Source organism: Geotrypetes seraphini, chromosome 1 (assembly GCF_902459505.1).
Source record: "Geotrypetes seraphini chromosome 1, aGeoSer1.1, whole genome shotgun sequence".
Lineage (NCBI taxonomy): Eukaryota > Metazoa > Chordata > Amphibia > Gymnophiona > Dermophiidae > Geotrypetes > Geotrypetes seraphini.
The window spans coordinates 483,403,367-483,425,230 of record NC_047084.1 but is presented as its reverse complement, the minus strand read 5'-3'; the positions used below and the strand labels follow the sequence as shown (position 1 = coordinate 483,425,230).

At 43.3% G+C, this 21,864-nt stretch overlaps 1 protein-coding gene across 1 annotated transcript in view; it reads left to right on the top strand.

The window, feature by feature from the left end:
- KIAA2026 (KIAA2026 ortholog) overlaps positions 1 to 21,864 on the top strand; it is a 126,012-nt gene that overhangs the window by 84,330 nt on the left and 19,818 nt on the right. Inside the window, exons 6-7 of the mRNA XM_033925788.1 lie at positions 10,084 to 10,199; positions 21,491 to 21,669. Coding sequence (XP_033781679.1) covers positions 10,084 to 10,199; positions 21,491 to 21,669 — 295 coding nt within the window. The remainder of the gene's footprint in view (positions 1 to 10,083; positions 10,200 to 21,490; positions 21,670 to 21,864) is intronic.

Sequence of the window (21,864 nt, the reverse complement as noted above, 5' to 3'; positions counted from 1 at the left end):
GGAATTATTTTGCATGCGTTAGGTATTTTGTAAGAGGAAGAGGTTCTTAATTGTGTTAGAAGCAAATTCCACCATTTTCTGCTATGTAAGGAAAGTTTGTTGAGTGTTGTGTTATATTTAATGCCTCTGGGGTTAGGGAATCGTAGTCTTAGGTGGTTGCTTACCAGATTGTTGTTCATGTTTGGTGGCATTTCTACTACATTTGTTAAGTAGGCAGGTGCTTCACCATGAAGGATTGGGAAGGGTTTAAAGAGACAGCTTGCTTTGATTGGGAGCCAGTGTAGTTTGTGATAAGAGGTATTATATTCTCATGTTGCTGAAAATATTTGCCTGGCTTCTATGTTTTGGAGGGTTTGTAGTTTTTATGTACCGCATTTTTTGCTCCATAAGAAGCACCTGACTATAAGATGCACCCTAGATTTAGAGGAGGAAAACAAGAAAAAAAAAACATTCTGAACCAAATTCTCCCTGCCAGGCTCTGCACCCAATCCCATACTCCTTGCCAAGCTCTGCACTCTGTCCCCCTCCCTGTCTGGCTCTGTACCCTGTACCCCCTCTGGTGGTCTAGTGGTAGGCAGGGACAGGGCAGGCAGGGCCCTCTCTTCAGCACTGAAACTTCCTAAAGTTATCAGTTGATTCCAGTTCATAATCATCTAAGAACATAAGAATTGCCGCTTCTGGGTCAGACCAGTGATCCATCATGCCCAGCAGTCCGCTCCTGCGACGGCCCTCTGTTCAAAGACCAGTGCCCTGACTGAGACTATCCCTATCGGGGTACGTCCTTGTTCAGCAGGAACTTGTCTAACTTTGTCTTGAATCCCTAGAGGATGTTTTCTTCTATGACAGACTCCGGAAGAGGGTTCCAGTTTTCCACCACTCTCTGGGTGAAGAAGAACTTCCTTTTGTTCAACTTTAGAGAGTGCTCTCTCATTCTCCCCACCTTGGAGAGGGTGAACAATCTGTCTTTATCTACTGCACTAATAATAACAAAAAGAACCTCCACTATGACCACCTATCAACTCTCTTACAAACCACCTCACCCTCAACAACCCGCTAAATGTCTATAAGATCTACAACCTACCTCTCTAACTAATCATTGTAATTCTGTTTTTAAATTAACCTTTTGTAATCCGCCTTGAACCGCAAGGTAATGGCGGAATAGAAATCCCTAATGTAATGTAATGTAAGTCTATCCCCTCCAGTACCTTGAATGTCTCAATCTCCTCTGTTCGAGGGAGAAGAGGCCCAGTTTCTCTAATCTTTCGCTTTACGGCAGCTCCTCCAAACCCCTAACCATCTTCGTCGCTCTTCTCTGAACCCTTTCAAGTAGTACCGTGTCCTTCTTCATGTACAGCGACCAGTGCTGTATGCAGTACTCCAGGTGAGGGCGCACCATGGCCCAGTACAGTGACATGATAAGCTTCTCCGAGCTGAGCCAGTTCAGATTCTATTCCTACTGTAGAGGGGGGGCCAGTTAGTTCAGATTTTTTAAGATCATATGTAGATCTTGGGATAGTAATTTAAAACCTGAATAAACTTAAGCTGTTCCTCAGCACTGCCCAACAAAGTTATTTCCAACCTGAAGTCTCCGAAGTGCTTCAGGTACCTGCTGCCTTCCCAAGCCGTAAGACCCTAATAGAGGAGCTTGCGTTTCGCGGAAGGCTCCCGTGGTGACAAAGCTTGAGTCTCGGTTTTCTCCTCTGGGGCTTGCGGCCGAGTAGCGTCGATCTTGGGCAGGCCGCGCTTACGATAAGGCTTTGCGTTGCTTGTGGGCGGCAACGGCGGCGAGCCTCATTCACATCTCCTCCTACAGCGCCAGCAGTTCTGCGTGCGAATATTCAGCAGGTCCCTCATGCTGCTGTGGGGCCAATGCAGGGGCTCACAGCGGGGGTTCCAGTGGCGGTGGGAGATGCTGTGTTTATGGAATGCATAGCCTCCACGTGCCCTGGTCTCCAGTGAAACGGAGGAGGGGGCGGGGAGAAGTGCGAGGAGGGAGGGTAAAGAAGGGGGTTGAAGGATGTGCCGTGATTAAAAACAGGTACGGGGGGAGAGGGTATTCACTCCATAAGATGCACCCTTATTTCCACCCACTTTTGGGGGGGAAAAAGTGTGTCTTATGGAGCGAAAAATACGGTATATCTGCTTTGCAGTCTGTAGAGATTATGTTGCAATAGTCTTTCCGTTACATCTACTCTGTATTCTGTACGTGTAGTGATTTATCTCTTCCCATGAACTGGCTTGCATAGAGAAAACACTTACAGCTTTGAGCATCTCCCCTATAGAGGCAGAGCCCCAGTCCACATTTCGTTGTTGTTTTTGGGGAGTTTTCCCTGTTCCCCCACTTTTGTCTTTTGTTCTAGTGAAGCTTGATTGCTTTGTGACTAAACTGAAATGGAGCTCCGCCTCTATAGGGGAGGTGCTTAAAGCTGTAAGTGTTCTCTCTCTACAAGCCAATTCGCAGAAAGAGATAAATCACCACATGTACGGAATCCATAGTAGATTAACTGAAAGAAGATTATCCAGGTAAGAACCTAATCTTTCATAACTGAGATAGTACTTGTGATTGGATTAGGAACCAGTAGGTTTCTGTTTCAAATCAGTAATGTATCTGTCTGAATTTTTTCAGTATCTGGAATATTCTCTTAGTTAAGGTTCAGATATGATCCCTAGGATTCTTAGTTCTGATTGCAATTTAAATGGTATATTGAGTATCCATTGAATATTATAATTGGTGATTCTTGGTGGACTTAGCAGTAGAAATTTAATTTTAGCTTAATATTGTCTGCCCATTCCTTGGCTAGGTTCAAGGTTTCATTCTCTTGGTTATTAATTTTGTTTTCACCCTTATGAAAAGAAGGCAAATTGGGGGAAATTCTGTATATTGCATCTATCTCTTGTCAATCACACTTAGGCGCCTATTAACAAAATCACACCTAACTTAAACTTAGGCACTTATAATGTAGGCCAGTATTTTAAAGGCCTACATTATAGGCACCTAAGTCCTTTAGAAAATTGTGCCTAAAAGCATCTAAGTCCTTCTCCATCCCTAAACATGTCTACTTTGGAGTTTAGGCGCCATGTGGTAAGTGCCTATCTTTTGTAGAATCGCACCTAAGGCAGGTGCCTATCACCCCCTTTTTTTTTCCCAATTATGAGTTTGTTAAAGCTCATAGTTGAAACCAATTGACTAATTAAATTAGGCGCCTAACTTTAGGGACATATTTATTTAGGTGCCTGTCTTTAGGCATCTCTTACAGAATTTCCCCCATAGTGATGTTGTCTGCATAGAAGTGAATTAATCCGTTGTCTAGTAGGTTTCCCAATGTTGGCATCAAGATGTTAAAAACAATAGGCAAAAGTGGTGATCCTTGAAGCTATACCACTTAAAGCTGTCTATTCTTTGACTATTTATTCTTTCGTTTTTACATTGTATGATCTTCTTGTTAGAGATTCCAGTCAGGAGTACACCTTGCCACCAATCCCTATTGAGTTTAGAATCCATAGTAGGAGTTGGTGGTCAACTACTGGCTACCGTATTTTTCGTTCCATAAAACGCACCTGACCATAAGATGCACCCTAGATTTAGAGGAGGAAAACAGAGAAAAAAAAACCCATTCTAAACCAAATTCTCCCTTCCAGGCTCTGCACACAACTAGAGAATGACACGGGGGAAAAATCTGTCCCCGTCACTGCACCGTCCCTAGCCCACCGTCCCCTTCACTGCCCTGTCACCGCCATTCCCTTCACCGCCCCGTCACCGTCCCCGCAGCATCCATACAAGCCTCAGTACTGCAATATTTATCTTATTCCTTCCTTATAAATCAAAGTTCTGGCTGCTGAACTGGAGAAAGAGATGTTCAGCTGGCAGGGCTTTGTTTATAAATTTTTATCAACACAACTAATATACTACTTTATCCTGAAGCAAAAAAAAGAAAAAGAAATAGAATTTTTTTTTTCTACCTTTGTTGTCTGGTTTCTGCTTTCGTTATCTTCTCATTCAATTCCTTCCATCCACTGTCTCTCTTCTCTCTGCATCTTCCATTTGCTCTGTTACTGTGCCTCTCCCTTTCTCTCTCCCCCCCTCCAAATTGGTCTGGCACCCATCTTCTTCCCTCCGCTCCCCCCATAGTCTGGCATATCTGTCTTCTTCTTTGCCAGCATCTTCTTCCCACTCTCTCTTCCCCATTTCCCTTCAGCGTCCCTCTCCCCACTCTGACTTCCCCATTTCCCTTCAGCGTCCCTCTCCCCACTCTGTCTTCCCCATTTTCCTTCAGCGTCTCTCTCCCCACTCTGACTTCCATGTCCCTTCAGCATCCCTCTCTCCACTCTGTTTTACCCATTTCCCTTCAGCGCCTGTTCCTCTCCACCCCACTTTTCCTCCCTTTCTCCCTCCCTGCCCCTTACCTTCGTGGCGCTTTCACCCCTCCTGCAGTGAGAACATCTCTTAGCCGCTTTCGCAATGCACCCGTACCTCCCCCCCCCGCCCCAACAACTGTGCCGACAAACCTCCCTGCCCTTTATCTTCCTGGCCGGTGATGTCTAAACTGCCTTCTTACAGCAGCCGGAGCGTTGTAGTTGAATATGGCTGCCAGAAAGGTCGTCTCTAATGCAACTTCCGGTTGTGTTAGAGATGACCTGTACAGCAGCCACACGCAGCTTCAATGTTCCGGCTGCTGTAAAAAGGCAGTTTAGAAATCGCGGCCACGAAGGTAAGGGACAGGGAGGGAGTAGGGAGCTGTTTAAACTCAGCAGCAGCAGTAAGGAGGGAGGGAGGGAGATAGGTGACCGCGCATGTTCCCTCCCTTAACTGCAGGGACAAGGCCATTAACCGCTCCACGGTGAACACATGTTTTTCCTCACCGTTTTGGCGGGTTACAAGTGGCTAGCCGCGGGTAACAGCCATTGTGTCATCTCTACACAACCTCACCCTCCCTGCCAGGCTCTGTACCCTGTCCCCCCTCTGCTGGTCTAGTGGTAGGCCGGGACAAGGGCACAGGGCAGGCAGGGACAGGGCACAGATGTCAAGACAGATCACCTTTTAAAATATGCAATGTTAACTCAGTAACAAAAATAATGCAAAATATAGACATCAGATATAAATTCTCAAAACTGACACATTTTGATCACTAAATTGAAAATAAAATCATTTTTCCTACCTTTGTTGTCTGGTGATTTCTTTCTTTCCTTCCTCAGGCCCAACAATTGTCCCTCCCTCCTTCCTATGTTCCTCTCAATGCCTTCCAGCCTTTGTCCTCTCCCTTTCCCTTTCTCAGGCTCAACAATTGTCACTTCCTCACTCCCTCCTTCCTATGTCCCCCTCACTGCCTTCCAGCCTTTGTCCTCTTCCCCTCCCCTCCAACTCAGGCCCAACAATTATCCCTTCCTTCCTCCCTCCTTCCTATATCCCCCTTTGTCCTCTTCTTTCCCCCGTTGTCTGGTGATTTCTTTCTTTTTTTTCTTCCTCAGGCCCAACAATTGTCCCTTCCTTCCTCCCTCCTATGTTCCTCTCACTGCTTTCCAGCCTCTGTCCTCTTCTGTCCGCCCACTGGATTTAATTACCTCACACTGGTGCCGGTGTGAGGACACATCGACGAAGGGGGGATGACTCCTGGCTGAGCAGTGGGTCGAACTCCGTCTCGCTGTGGCCCGAGAGCAAGGGACGAAAGTAACGAATTGCTGGGAAAGGCCAGATGGGTGCAGCGATTGCACGCTGCCGGCCCAGAAGCTTTACCCCCGACGTCAATTCTGATGTCGGAGGTAAGGCTTCTGGGCATGAAAACTGCCAATCAAGTGGAGAAGGCTTCATCTAAGGCAAGGCAGATATTGGGTTGTATCAATAGAAGTTTCGTCAGCCGAAAGCCTGAAGTCATAATGCCGTTGTACAGGGCCATGGTGAGACCTCATCTGGAGTACTGTGTGCAATTCTGGAGGCCACATTACAGTAAAGATGTGCGCAGAATTGAATCGGTTCAGCGGACGGCCACCAGGATGATCTCGGGGCTCAAGGGTCTCTCGTATGAAGAGAGACTGAACAAATTGCAGCTCTACACTCTCGAGGAACGTAGGGAGAGGGGAGACATGATCGAAACATTTAAGTACCTCACGGAACGTGTCGAAGTGGAAGATGATATTTTCTTTCTCAAGGGACCCTCGGCCACAAGAAGGCACCCGCTCAAACTCAGGGGCGGAAAATTTCATGGCGACACCAGAAAGTATTTCTTCACAGAGAGAGTGGTTGATCATTGGAACAAGCTTCCAGTGCAGGTGATCGAGGCAGGCAGCGTGCCAGACTTTAAGAATAAATGGGATACCCATGTGGGATCCCTACGAAGGTCAAGATAAGAAAATTGGGTCATTAGGGCATAGACAGGGGGTGGGTAAGCAGAGTGGGCAGACTTGATGGGCTGTAGCCCTTTTCTGCCGTCATCTTCTATGTTTCTATGGGCTGGCAGCATGCAATCACTACACCCGCCTGGCCTTTCCCTTCCTCTGCTTGCGGCCGCAGCGAGCAACCAATAGCAGCAGAGGGGAGGGCAGTGGTCTAGGTTAGGGGGGGTATTCGCGCCATAAGACTTTCCACCCACTTTTTTGGGGGGAAAGTGTGTCTTATGGAGCAAGAAATATGGTAGGTTGAATTTTTGCACAATAACTTGTCCTCACTAGCACCTCCATATCTTTGGATGGCAGAATATGATCTCCTATCACCTCAAAGCTTCAACCCTGCTGCCAGCTATTCCATTCTCAGGTTGGCAGGGTCTTGGCTCCTGCAGCTCACTGCTCCTGCCCTCTTCTTCAGGCTTTGACCCTTGATAACAAGCACTATTACTTTTGCAAAACATGCATAAAAAGGAAGGAAGTTGAATCATTTTTTGATCATTACTGTTTCCCAGCTCCCCTGTCCAAAGAGATGTGGTACTACTTTACAGGTGTATTGATACAAAGTATTTAAGGCAAGTGATTTGTTGTATCAAGACTTTGCAATCTGTAGTTGAATCATGCGAGTAATCTCTCTCCAACTTTTAAACAATGTACAATATATTACAGATGTGCTTTGTTTTAGTAGTAATATTTAAGCATTTTATTATCTTACTACTACAAATAGAGTGACCCAAGGCACCAAGACAAGATGGAGCACTTCAACCACAGGTGGAAGGTGGCATAGCAAGGAATATCTGCTCTTATGACCAACTGAGGGGTCTTTTTGTCTCCCTCTTTGACCTCTGATAAGCCAGCTCTTATGCAAAATGCCGCATCCTCTCCTCATGGCTTATTGGGGTTTGCAGATTCTCATGTATGGTTGGTACCTGTGCCACTTCCATTGACAAGGCATCATGGTCTCCTCTGGTAAGGGACAGTGGAAATAGGAAATCCAGTTCCCTTTTGGGCTTACAATTGGCCCTTGAGAGGTGTGGGTTCTAGCCCATGGTTCTCTCTACTTTGCTCAAGTGTTAAACTAGAGATGTGGACATTATTTTTTTATCTGAGGATTTAGAAAATACTTAAATCTTGGTGTGCTGGGCAGCACTGTCCTCCTTGAAGGCACAGATTTCCGTCCTCCTTGCTTACCTGTGGCAAGGCTAGGAACAAGGCCTAGTGCTGAATTCTTTAATAGTGCAGATAGCTGCTTTTTCTGCTTTTCAAAGTAAGATCTTATGCACCTCCCAGGATGTATTTAGAGAGGTGGCACAATTTTTGAAAGGGGTTGAGCATTTGTGTCCTCTGGTTCGACCTTCCTTGCTGTTGTTGAACCTGCCCTTGGCTCTATCAGTGCTCTCCAGGGCTTCATTTGAACCACTGGGATCAGATACCATTAAAGATTTCTCTCAAGACAGGTTTTCTAGTTGCAGTTGCTTCAGAGAGACTCACAGATTCAAGCTTTATCTTGCAGGGGGTCCTACTTCTTCCTTTCAAAATATTTTGGGTCTAATTTCATGCTGCTGCTTATCTTCCCGAGGTCGATGTTTCCATTCCATATGAAAGGGGAGGTCTGTTGGTCTTCCTTGTGGAAGAGGATTTGATGCTTTGGCTAGACATTGCCCATGCTGGAACGGATATTTCTGAAGAGCAGTTGTTTGTGTGTGTGTGTATGTGTGTGTGGGAGGGGTGCTTTCTCATATACAGTAAATCTGCTTGGGTATATCCGATTTGTTCAGAGCATTGTGGCTGATGCTAAGGAAGATGAAATTATCTTACCCTAGATTTCCTTTCCTTTAGTCAATCACACCATTCTGAAACTTTCCCTTATAAGATTGGGGCCTCACGGGGTGCTGTGCTCCTTCCTTTTCAGTCTCAAAAAAAAAAATTAATTAATTCAAATTCAATCCTGGCATATACAGTATATAGTGAGTACTATTCTGTGGTATGGAGTATGCTCACATGATAATAATTGCAGCTGCAATGGGTTGATGGGGCACAGGTGTGGGTTACAAAGGGATCTGCTGCTTTGGTTAAGGTGACCATACAGGTGACATAAGGTGACAGTCCCATTTTCAGACCTCCTGTCCCCACACACAGCTTCGAGACACTTCCCGCACGCAAAAAAAACCCCACAAATACCGCCTCCCTCCTTCTTTTCCCCCGGTCCGCTGCTATCTACCTCCCTGCTGCTGCTAATCACCAACACGCTGCCTAGCTGGCCCAGAATGTCCTCTCCGACGTCAGAATTGTCATCGGAAAGAAGATTTTGTGTCGGCGATTAGTGGCAGCAGCAGCAGCAGGGAGGTAGATAGCAGCGGACCGGGGGAAAGGAAGAAGGGAGGCTTTTTTTTTTTTGGCGCGTTAGGGAGGGAAGGAGGTAGGCAGGCAGGCAAGCAGGCTGGCTTTGGCCAGGGAGGGAGGGAGGGAGGCAGGCAGGCTGGCTTTGGGGGTAGGGGTGGGGGTGGGACAAAGTCTGGAAGGCAGTGAGAGGGACATAGGAAGGAGGCACTGGGTCACTAAGGACATGGGAAGGAGGCTCTGGGGGCACTAAGGACATGGAAGGAGGCACTGGGGGGCACTAAGGACACGGGAAGGGGCACTAAGGACATGGAAGGAGGCACCAGGGGCACTAAGTACATGGGGCTCCCTTCTTCCCTTTTTGGTCCCAAGGATGGAGGGAGGGACTAGAAAGGGGCAATTGTTGGGCCTGAGTGCAGAAAAAAAAGAAATGAAAGAAAGGATACACAGTCAGAAGGAAACGCAACCAGAGACTCGTGAAATCACCAGACAGCAAAATGATTTTATTTTCAATTTAGTGATCAAAATGTGTCAGTTTTGAGAATTTATATCTGCTGTCTATTTTTTGCACTATATTTGTCTATTTTTCTATAGTTACTGAGGTGACATTGCATATTTTAAAGTCATCTGCCTTGACATCTTTGAAACCCCCCCAAATATAAATGATAATTAAAATTTTCTCTTCATATAGTGAGCTTTGTAGTTTTTAAAAATTTTATGGTTACATTATGAATTAATAAGATATTATGTGTACATGAAAAATGAATGGAAGAAATTGGGGTGGGGCTAGGGCAGGATTGGGGGCGGGACTGACAATTAATAGATGTCCCCTTCTGATGAAAAAAATAAATGGTCATGTTAGCTTTGGTGGATGCATATTAAGGTTTTCTTCTTAGCACCAGACCTCACTGGAAAGAGATTGTTGTTTTTCTCTACTTCCATCTGCTGGTAAGAGTGGATAATACCCACTTGTTCAGTGCAAATGACTAAAGGAAAGGAAATTATCAAGGTAAGATGTAAATTTCACCATATTTCTCAATACCCTACTTTCTAAATTGTCTCAAATTGATATTTGCTCTTGTCTGTTGAGAAACCACCATCTAGCGGGCATTGAATTCACAAGCACGTTCTGTTCCTCACCCTCAGTTGTCATTACTTATCTGTTAGTGTAGTAAATGTCGTCTATTGTAGATTTGTTTCTCAGTGGCATTCCCAGCTCCCTTTGTTTTATTACCTTGCATAGTTAACAAAGGGAGTCGTGTGTGACAGTGCCATATTCCCATTGAAGCTATTTTACATCTTCTGCATTAAAATATGTATTGGATGCAAGCATAGTTTTTAATTATATAAATGCTGTTTATGTTGCAGGGAAAGTGGTACTTTCGGAGACAAGCAGTAAAGGAATTGCATAGTACCTTGATACGACTGCTAAATGAACTGTTGCCTTGGGAACTAAAGCTGATGAAGGCTTTCCAAAAAAACAGGTAGTTGTGTATTTTAGATGGTAGTTCAAGAAAATAACATCATATGTTCTGGGAAAAATGTTTTGTACTGCAAAATAAATCACTGAACAACAGCATTGCCCATGTCTCTTAGTTTCTGCTTATCTTATTCCTTGATTCCATTCATGTCTGTGGAATTTATTTCTACTCTCTCTTGTTTTTTGTCTGTGGAATTTTATTTCTTGATTTATTTAAAAAAAATAATTCTATTTCACCAATCACTACCATGTCTAGGCAGAATTCCATTAAACATACAAGGGGTGGTCAATCAACCTCGGTAGATATATGCTCGTACTTCATCAACTTTTCCTGCAATGACTTTAGCCCCTTTGAAAAGAATTCTTCTGTTTAACCTTCAAACCAGGCTGTCACAGCTTCCTTGACATCGTCATCACATGAAAATGGAGAGTTGCACAGGGACAGAAATCAAACCCATCCCTGCTAGCATCAAATCCATCCCCGCCCCTCCCCATTGAAATCGAATCCATCCCCGCAAATAATCTCTTCCATCCCTACCCATTCCCATAAACTTCAGGAGTTATTTCATTTAATTATGCTACTGAAGTAAAGGCTCTGGAAGAGATCCATTTATAAATAAGCAAAGACACTTTATTAATTTGGAAATATTAATTGAATCTTTGTCAGAGCCTCTAATTTAAATAAAAAATATAAATACTCCAGCTGATGAGGATCCTCAAGCTGAGAACTTCATCTGAAGGTGGCTGGGGGTCCCTTTTGCCAAGCTTGGCAAACAGCAGTAGCATCCCTGAGTCCTAGATCATTCTCCCTCTTTTTCCTCTCCCCATTCCTGCACAGCATTTCTTCCTCTCTCCTACACCCCCATGTGCAAAATGTCTCCCATCTCTCTCACGGTTCATCTCTTTCTCTAATTCCTTCCCTTGCTGCAAAGGGAGTGGGGAAAGAGAGAGAGGAATCCAAGGTGCATCTCTCCCATCCCCTCTACTGCCACATCTTACATTTATCCCTCTCTCATCCCCTGGGCTATGCACAACATCTTTTGTCCCTGCCCACCAGTCCCATGCCCAACATTTCTCTTTCTATCACCCCTTTCCAGCACCAAATCACATCTCTCCCTCCACCACCATGTCCAACATTCCTCCCTTTTGCATCCTTTTCAATCTGTCCCACTGTTCCCTCTCCACCACCATAACATTTTTCCCTTTCATCTTTCTCTTCCCCATGTATCTCTACCTCCCTCCTCTCCCTCCCTATTCCCAACAACTCTCATCTTTTTCTTCCATTTCCCATGTGCACCATATTTTTCCCTCTCACTTACGCACCCATGCACAACAATTCTCCCTTTATATTCCCTCCCCCACCTCAACATTTCTTTCCCTCCCTCCTATGTCCCAAGTTCGTGTCTTCCATCTCTGTCCTAGGTTCATGCCCGTTCCTTCTGTGTCCAGATGTGCTCCCTTCTTCCTTTTTTGGTCCCAAGTTGTGCTCCCTCCCTCCTTCCAGTCTTTGTCCCAAGTTCATGCCCTCTTTCTTTCCTTTCCTTGGCCCATTGTGCGCTTGCTCCCTCTCTCCCTTCTGTGGCCCAAATACTTTTGTGCCCCTTCTCCTGCAAGACTAAACTGTCACCCCCTAAACTTTACCATTCACTCGGGTTTTTGCAGCCTAAATGCATGTCCTTGCATTTCTTAGCAATAAATTTTAGCTGCCAAATTTCAGACCATTCTTAAAGCTTCGCCAGGTCTTTCCTCATATTATTCACACCATCTGGGGGGTCTACTCTATTAAAGAGGCAAATCTTACCCAACAAAGCTTCAGCAATATCGTTCATAAAAATGTTAAAAAGAACAGGCCCAAGAACAGAACCTTGAGGCACACCAAACATCCCTTTCCTCAGAGCGATCTCCATTGATCACTACCCTCTGTTGCCTTCCACTCAACGGTTCTTGACCCAACCCGTCCAGGTTGGCCGCCTCCTTCCTGCCTTCTAGCCACACTTTTTGGCAGGGCCGTGGTTCCTGCACACTGCACATGGCTAATCCAGAAGCCTTCCCTCTGATGGAGGGAAGGCTTCCAAGTTGGCTTGCTGAGAGCGCTGCATGCTGCTTTGTGGAGTGGTCAAGTGTGGCTGGAGGGCAGGAAAAGGAGGCGCACTACTGAGGTGACATTTAAGTTCTCACTAAAACGATCAATGTTGAAGATAGAAAGTGAGGTAAAATGGAAAATTCCACAGTCCAAAAGGTTTCCTCACTTGTTAGGGTAAATCATTTAACAAGCAGAATATTCAATCCATACTTTTAAAAATCTTCTTAATAAATCAATCCAGAAACGCTAGTCATTCAATTATATGTATCCTTTATTCTTTTAAAATAGCTTGCTTCAACAATAATAAAATGCCCAACGGGACCCGTTTCGCCCAAACAGGCTTTTTCAAGGGTTCCAACTGGGAGCACTGAATTCTGGCGTCCTCTCTTTCACGGGTGTTGGAGCAAGCTATTTTAAAAGAATAAAGGATACATATAATTGAATGACCAGCGTTTCTGGATTGATTTATTAAGAAGATTTTTAAAAGTATGGATTGAATATTCTGCTTGTTAAATGATTTATCCTAACAAGTAAGGTAACCTTTTGGACTGTGTAACATTTGAGTTCCTCAAGGTGCCTCCATCCCAGTAGGATCCCTGCGACCACGGGGGGAGGGGGAAACCCTGTGAGTTCCCCAGGATTCCCATTGTCCCCATTCCTGTGCAGCTCTCTACTTGAAAACCACTGTCCACAGAGATTTCTTCAAAACTCAAAACAGGAAATAATCCAAAGGAGCCAGGTCAGGACTCTAGAGTGGATGGTTCAGCTGCTGAAACCCACATTCTCGGATGGCAGCCTTTGATTGTCATGACATATGCACCGACGCAGTCATGAAGAAGCAGCACACCTGCTGTGAGTTTTCTTCATTTTTTCTCCTTGATTGACTCCCACAAAGCGATCATTATATTTTGGCGTAACTCTCCCCAGTTATGGTTGTCTTGTGTGGCATGAACTCCAGAAGCAAAAGTCCTTCATCATCCCAGAAGACAGTTGCCTGGAGATTTTTCCGTATTGAACTTTTTTGGGTTAGGGGATGAGTTGTGCTTCCAAGACCCAAGTCTCATCTCAAGTCACCAAACGGTGAAAAAAAATTACTTAGTCTTCACAGAGCATCTCCAAGTTTTCCTAACAGCACTGGAGCCCATGGCCTTCTGACATGGAGTCAGCATTCTTGGAATCTATCTTACCTTAGACATGCCCAACTTTTCATGACTGATTTTCCAATCTGTATCCACCGAGATGCCCATTTCTTCAGCTATTCGGGAAATCTTAATTCATCTGGCTCCCTGCCTGCCTCCTTTCTTTCTTTCTCCCTGCCCTCCCCAAGCCACCACCACCGCTGCCATCGGGGATCAGGCCCCCAAATCATCACCACCGCCGAGTTCTGAGCTCTCCCTGCTTCTGAATGTGGTAAACAGGACGCAGAAGCGCCGGGCCAGCCTTCCACCCCAACGTCAATTCTGACATTGGAGAAGTTTTGGGCCAGCCAGACAGCCATTGGCTAGCCCGGAACTTCCTCTCTGACGTGAGAATTGATGTCGGGGGGGGGGGAAGGTTGGTTGGCCCGGCGCTTCTGCATCCTGTTTACCGTTTCGGATAGCAGGTAGAACGCGAAGGCAACACGAGTCAATCACGGAGCCCGGGATGGGCTCCGCAATTGACTCGCGTTGCCTTTGCAATCTATTGGTCGATTGCGATTGACCTTTTGGCCACCCCTGGTCTATCTGGATATCCAGGCATTTGATCGTCCAGACCTCCAGTACGTCTTATCTTTATACCATATTCTCGTCCAAATATTCGTCCAAGCCCCAAATGCCCAGAATAAGACCTTTTGGACGTGTGAGGGACCTGCAATGTGATGGACTGACCACCTAGACATAGCAAGATAGCAGTGGGGCACCTTACAGGGCACTGTTGTGAAAAGATGCCACATAAACATCTCACTAGAACTCCCTTATAGGTCTTGGTGAGCCTCCACAAAACCTACTATACCCACCTGTCTACAACCCCAATAGCCCATATGGCTGCACAGTAGGGTTTGTTTGTTTTTTTGGTGGGCTCACATTTTCCACCATTAAAGTAGTGGTTAGAGTGGCTTATTGGCCTGGGTCCTCCTCTCTATGATTCACTAGCCCACCCCAAACTACTTAAGCCACATCTGTGCAGCTCTACTACTAGGCTTTCCTATGCCAGGTGCTGATGTTCTGAAAGCAGGTATGTACGTTTTTATTCTGAACTTTGTGGAGGTTCAACGGGGTTAGTGAATTGGGGGAGTGTGTGTAGTTCTTTACTTTCTCTGCAGTGGTTATCTGGTCACTTTTGATACCTTCTGAGCACTTAGACCCGTTTTAGATTGCCTAAGTCACAACGTATAAGTTCCATCTAGGCAGTCTCATCAAACTTTTGATTATCCATGCAAGACGACTAAGTCTAGGTCAGCCAACATCCCACCCTAACCACTCCTCCAAAAATGCCCCTTTCAGCTCTGGGCACATAGTGGGATTCAGAGGCCTAAAAAGTCTCTTGATACGTCTAAAAACCCATTTCAATTATTGGCACTTGGATGACCCCTCTTAAGTCATCCAAGTGCCAACTTGGGAGGTCTTTTAGATGTATTTTTCTTTCAATTATGAGCCCCATAGTCCTAAAAAAAATGACTTGGTGCATTTCTGTGGAAGAGACTGTTTTCTGTTTCAGTTAAGAACATAAGACCATAAGAAGTGCCATCTCCGGAACAAACCCTAGGTCCATCAAGTCTGGCGATCTGCACATGAGGAGGCCCCGCCAGGTGAACCCTGGCATAGTATTAGTCCCCATACTCTAAGCTTCTCATAAGAGATGCGCATCTAGCTTAACCTTACCTATGTTCTATGTTACCTTAAGCCACTCATAAGGAGATGTACATCTAACTTACCTTTAAACCCTGAAACGGTGGATTCCGCAATTATCTCCTCCGGGAGAGCATTCCAGGTGTCCACCACTCGTTGCGTGAAGCTGAACTTCCTGATAACTGTCCTGAACCTATCCCCCCTTAGCTTCAGACCATGTCCTCTTGTCCGTGTCACATTAGACATTGTAAATAATTTTTTATCGTGCTCTATTTGGTCGATTCCTTTCAGTATTTTGAAAGTCTTGATCATATCCCCTCGCAGTCTCCTCTTCTCAAGGGAGAACAATCCCAGTCTCTTAAGTCGTTCCTCATATTCCAAGTTCTCCATGCCCTTTATTAGCTTCGTTGCTCGTCTCTGCACCCTCTTAAGTACTTTTAAATCCTTTTTTAGGTATGGAGACCAGCGCTGGACGCAATATTCCAAGTGTGGTCTGACCATCACTCTATATAGCGGTAGTATTACTTTCTCCGATCTACTCGTGATTCCCTTCTTTATCATGCCTAGCATTCTATTTGCCTTATTCGTTGCCGCCACGCATTGCGCCGACGGCTTCAGGGTCCTATCGATTAATACGCCAAGGTCCCTTTCCTGTTTGGTTTTTCCTAGAGTTGCACCCGACATACTGTACTTGTGTTCCTTATTTTTTCTGCCTAAGTGCATGACTTTGCATTTTTCCACATTTTTCCACATTAAACTTCATCTGCCATTTATCTGCCCAATTTTCCAATCTACTCAAGTTGCTTTGGAGTTCCTCACTGTCCTTCTGTGATTTGATTGTCCGGCATAGCTTTGTGTCATCTGTGAACTTGATGAGCTCGCTAGATGTTCCATCCTCCAGGTCATTTATGAAAATATTAAATAAGATGAGCCCAAGTACCGAGCCCTAGTCACAGTCTCCCAGTCTGAGAATTTCCCATTTATGCCCACTTTCTGCCTTCTGTTCTCCAGCCAGTTGCCTATCCATCTTAGTATGTCTCCTATTCCATGGCCTTGCAGTTTCCTGAGGAGTCTTACATGTGGAACCTTGTCGAACTCTTTCTGAAAATCCAAGTATACAATATCCACCGGTTCTCCACTATCAATTTGTTTCAAGTTTATTAAAGATTTGTTTGACCGCTTAATCCAATTTCTAAGCGGTTGACATAATAAAATTGTCTGTTCACTGTCTCAAAAAATTGAAGTAGGTTCGTTAAACATGACTTCCCCTTCCTGAATCCATGTTGACTGGCTCTCATCAGGTCGTGGGTGTCTAAGTGCCGGGTTATGCTGTCCTTGATCAGCGCCTCAACCATCTTCCCAGGGACCAATGTGAGACTCACAGGTCTATAGTTGCCCGGTACTCCTCTTGATCTTTTTTTAAATATCGGCATGACGTTCGCTATCTTCCAGTCGTCAGGTATCTGTCCTGTTTTGATTGACAGGTTGGCAAGTTTTTGTAATAGTTCACCGATTTCCACTTTTAGCTCTTTCAAGACTCTTGGATGAATTCCGTCCAGTCCAGGAAATTTGTCACTTTTGAGTTTGTCGATCTGGTGATAAATCTGATCCAAGTCCACTTCCACTGTGGTAAGGCTGTCCTCTGTTGCTCCCTTGAACACTTTCACTGCTTCTGGAATTGTTGCCATGTCTTCCTTTGTAAAGACAGATGGAAAGAAGGAATTTAGTCTGTCTGCGATTTGCTTGTCATCCTTGATGTACCCTTTCCTTCCCTGGTCGTCCAGCGGTCCCACTGCCTCTTTTGCGGGGTTTTTTCCCTTTCATGTACCTGAAGAAGGGCTTGAAGTTTTTGGCCTCCTGTGCTATTTTCTCCTCATAGTCCTTTTTGGCATCCCTCACGCTCTGTGACACTTCTTCTGATCATCCTTGTGTTTGTTCCGAGTTTCGATCGTTTTCGTGCGTTTCCATGCTTTGAAGGAGTCTTTCTTTTCTTTTATGGCTACCTTAACCTCTTTAGTAAGCCACGCCGGCTCTCTCTTGCCATTTGTTTTCTTTGCTTTGGACATCCGCGGGATGTAAAGGCTTTGTGCTTCCATGGGAGATCATGCCATTCTACTGATAAAATGATATTCCCCACATATTACTAAAGGCTTACTGAATTTTGGGTTCAGTTTCAGCACTGAAATTAGCCCAAGATTCAGGTTTTGGCTGAAAATGTCAGGGCATTTCTGACTGAAACCTAAACTCCCACACCCCCTGCTGCCATCTCAACTGCATACAGCCTCCTCCCCCCAGACCCATCAGCCAGCTTCCCCCTTCCCAGGCCTATCTCAGGCACCTTCTAGTAGCCTAACCAGGGTAAGAGCAATTCAAAAGTCGCTCCCTGCGCTAAAATCCACCACCAAACCTGGTTAGTTTTGTTTTCAGCTTTGGTTTCTGCCAAAACCGAGCAGCCAATTTTGTTTGCAGATTCCGTTTCACCAGAAACGGAATATTTTGAGTTCGGTCAGGCTCTATGTATTGCAATATATAGAGAAAGCATAATGCAATAATACATCAATAGTTACTAACATAACAAATAGTAAAATATATAATATCAGCAAAAATACATAAAAACATAAGGAGGTTAATTTTCAGATGTTTCTCTGCAGATAATGTTTTCTCTCGTACTGCAATTTGAAAACCAGCTTATATCTTGCAGGTGAAATACAGCAGGTTGAAACTCTCCTCACTTGCTCTTTTAAAGCTGCTTTCACCTCCAGAAACCACATGGAAGCCTGGAAGAGCTCCAGGACTATGTAAAATAAATTTCTTCATCAACTTTCATCTATCTAAATGACTGTCTAGTGATGTACAGCGATACTTATTCCTTTGGTACTGTGCTGCCTTGTAGTTAAAATTTAAAATGCATCTTTTGAAATGCATTGACGGTGACATCTAATAGGTACATTATCACACTTAGTTTTCATTTTTATTACTTTCTCCAAGCCAATGCAAAGGTTGACAAAATATTTATTGAAACTGCTCTTTCTCTCACAGAAACATTTAGATATACAAGTCCACATACACAAACATGTTGGAAAGAATTTTATACTTTCTCAACTTATTAGAATAGAAGATGGAGTACTGCGACTGTTTCTCCTGTTTCTAAACCTGTTTTCCTTGAGATATTTCTTTACCAGTCAATAACTTTTACTTTCCCCCCATATTGTGGTGTTGCTAGTGCTGGTTTCTGATTACATGTTATGTTGACAATTAAATTACATTATTGCTACTTTGCAAAGAGTTTTTATGCATCTTTGTACATCTTATCATTGTGAAGTATTAAGAAATAGTACAGTTTCAAAGTACATTAAATGAGGAATTAATTAAATTGATCTACCCAGCATATTTTACACTTTCAATGTGAAAGAGCAATTATAGGAATAATTCAAAAAATAATTTAAGCATAAGAAATCAGTCTTGATTACAAAAATCTTAGGCTGTATGGTCTTTATCTGCCATTATTTTCTGACTAATCTACCCATCCATACTGACTGCTAAGCTTTACAGTACACTTCTCTCTAGAGATCCTCTTTGTCCCATGCCTTCTTGAATTCATCTCTACTAGAGAATGACATGGGGAAAATTTTTTTCCCGTTTCCATAAGAACTCAATTTCCTCATCTCATCCCTGTAAGTTTTGCCGCTCTCCCTACCCCATTCCTGTAAGCTGTTCCTTAACCACACAAGCCTCGAACACTTATGATTTTAAAGTGTTTGAGGCTTGTGCAGATGAGTACAGAGCTTGCAGGAATGGGGCAGGAACAGGAAAAGAACTTGATGGGAAGTGAAAATAGTTCCCGTGGGGACAGGAAAAAATTTGTCCCCGTGCCATTCTCTAATCTCTACCACAACTGTTCCATGTATCTACCATCCTTTCTGTAAAGAAATATTTTCTTATGTTACTTGTAAATCCCTTCCTTTCACCTTCATTCTTTGACCTGTTGTTCCAGAGCTTCCTTTCAATTGAAATAGGTCTGCCGTGTTTGCATTTATATTACAGGTGTATTTAAACATCTCACCTGACTCACACTTTTTTCCAAAGTATACATATTTAGATCTTTAAGTCCGTACCCCTATAATTATGTCATAGCCACAATTAGCTCTGGTTAAAAAAGCTGTCTTAATAATTTAGGACCCATCTGTGTCCAGTCACAGTAGCAGAGCTGAATTGAGTACTCTAGTCGAAGAGTCAAGCTATTTTTATATTATAATGAATTTGAAACAAAGGTGTAACCATGTTGAACATGGAGGTGCTGAAACAGCTGTGGACAGTTATTCAGAAGTACAGATTGATACCATCAGGACCGTCGTAAGTGAAAACAGATTTGTTTGGGGGGGTGTTACAAGAGTGAAAACAGGTTGGCTCCAATAAGACACTGCTTTTATCAGGCCTTCCGTCCAAATCTGTACACATATTTTGAGGAAACTGCTGAAAATGGTCTCTGGCTGAGACTGCAGAAAATGTTCAACAATATCAAGATTATCTCTAAACGAGATTGTGAAAAACAGGAAGCCACAGCTAAAGAAAAGCCATGTGTGTAGCATAAACCAATATAGTACATCACCCTGCCAACACCATTCCTGAAATAAAGCATTGTGGGATACAAGGAGGCCTACAAAGATCAAGAGAAAATGGATGTTGCAAAGTACAGATAGATCCTAAGAAAGATCTATTTCAATCTGCACAGACCTGCAGTTGGAGAGAAGATTCACCTTTAAATAGGACAATGATCCTAAGCAAAAAGGTAAAGCAATGTAGGGTGGCTCGGCCAGAAGAAAGTGAAAATCTGAGCAGCCCAGCCAAAGTCCAAGTCTCTGAGTACAATCAAAAATCTCTATGACAAGATTTGAAAACTGCAGTCCACAGGTGATCTCTAGTCAACGTGAAAGAATCTGAGCTGTTCAGCCCAGAAGAATGGGCAAAAGCTGCACCATCTTGCTGTGCAAAGTTGGTAGACACTTAACCAACTTTCTCAAGCTATTCCTGGAGTACTTCTTCACCAGTCTGGTTTTCAGGATATGTATAATAAATATTCATCAGATAGGTTTGCATACATTGTCTTTGTGCAGATTTCTTTCATTCAAATTGCAATATCCTGAAAATCAAACTGATTAGAAAATATTCCAAGATCAGCTTAAGGAATACTGTCCTAAATGACATGACTTACTACTTCCAAAGAGCTTATGTGAAATATTAATCAAAGAATATGAAGGCTGTGCAATCAATACTTTGATTTTCTTTTTCTTAATTACTTTTTAAACAGTTCAATTATTCTTATACAGTGACAGTGTTGTACAGGCTAATATGAAACACACAACTTTTAATGCATTTCAAATGTAATTTTTTAGAATGCAGAATATGAAAAATATACAAGATTTGCGCTCAATTTCTGGAAGAGATGAGGGCAACCCATCTATCACACATCTAGTGGTGAAACTCAAGGTTAACATGTACAGAACTTGCTGTGATTACTGAGGGAGAAAGTAAAAAATGGAGAAAACTCATGGATAACTGTAGGTGTAGCCCAGTAGAGCTGGTTCCACTAAAGCTAGAAGATCAGATGAGGAAGAGGATACAAAGGTGACCATTGACCTAAGATGGAAAAGATAATTTTTCTGTGATGTGGCTGTTTGTGAAATGAATTTATCTCAACTACAAGCATCCATTTATTTAGTTTCAATTTTTTTTACTGTTTTGTGTGTTTAGTTGTTGACTATGGATTCCTGAACTGAGTTCATATCAGCAATACCTAAGTGGAACCTCATTTGGAAACAGCAGATAATCCTCTGCAGTCAAAATGGATCTTAATTAGATGATTGTCAGCATTCTAATTTGGAGCCTAGGCACCTGTAGAATATAAATTAAAAATATTTAAAAAAATTCAAATGAGCAAATCAGTGTTGTATTACCAATACCTACTTCACATGCAGCCACAAGACTGAAAAGGAATTCTTTCTTGTTCTGTTTTTAGGTTAATGGTCACGCTTAATACAGAGACATCCTGATTTACTTAGCTATCTAGCATGGGAGTGGGTAAGTAGGAGAAGCTCTCAAGAGCTCTCAGATATTGTTTTGCAGTAAGCATGAAACTGAACTCTGATTAGGGTTTGATGGATTCTGTTTGTATTACCTAATGGAATAATTGTTTAGGGCATTTTTATATCATTTTAAGTAGCCTGTAACAGTAGCATCCCTAAAATAAGCCTGACAGTGGCAATGAAATTAAATCAATTTAAATGTAAAATGAAAAGTGCATTATTATGATATGAGTTAAAAAGATAGTATATATTGATTTAACAAAAATGACAGACTGTCATTTGCATTTATATTGCATTAAAGAACCCGAATGAAGAAGGACTATGATGATTTCAAAAAACAGCTGGACCAGGATAATTTTACCACAGACATATGGAATAATGAAGCTGAAGGCGCTTTGAGAAAAGAGTCTCCTGATGCAGAAATCAGTACATTTCTGGAATCTTCAGAGTATCCAGAGGTCTTCAAGAAAGACCATTTAGGTAAATATTTATCTGTAAAAAGTGAAAATAAAATACTAATAATACCAAAATAAAAGCTGAGGTTACAGGTAGGAGAGAGCGTGGTCAGGCCATTGTAAGCGGAATACCCTGACCAGAGCAAAGTTCAGGATCTATAAACAATCCTAAGGCAACTGAAATAGAATAGTTATGAGACTGTTACTAAGTTGTTACAGG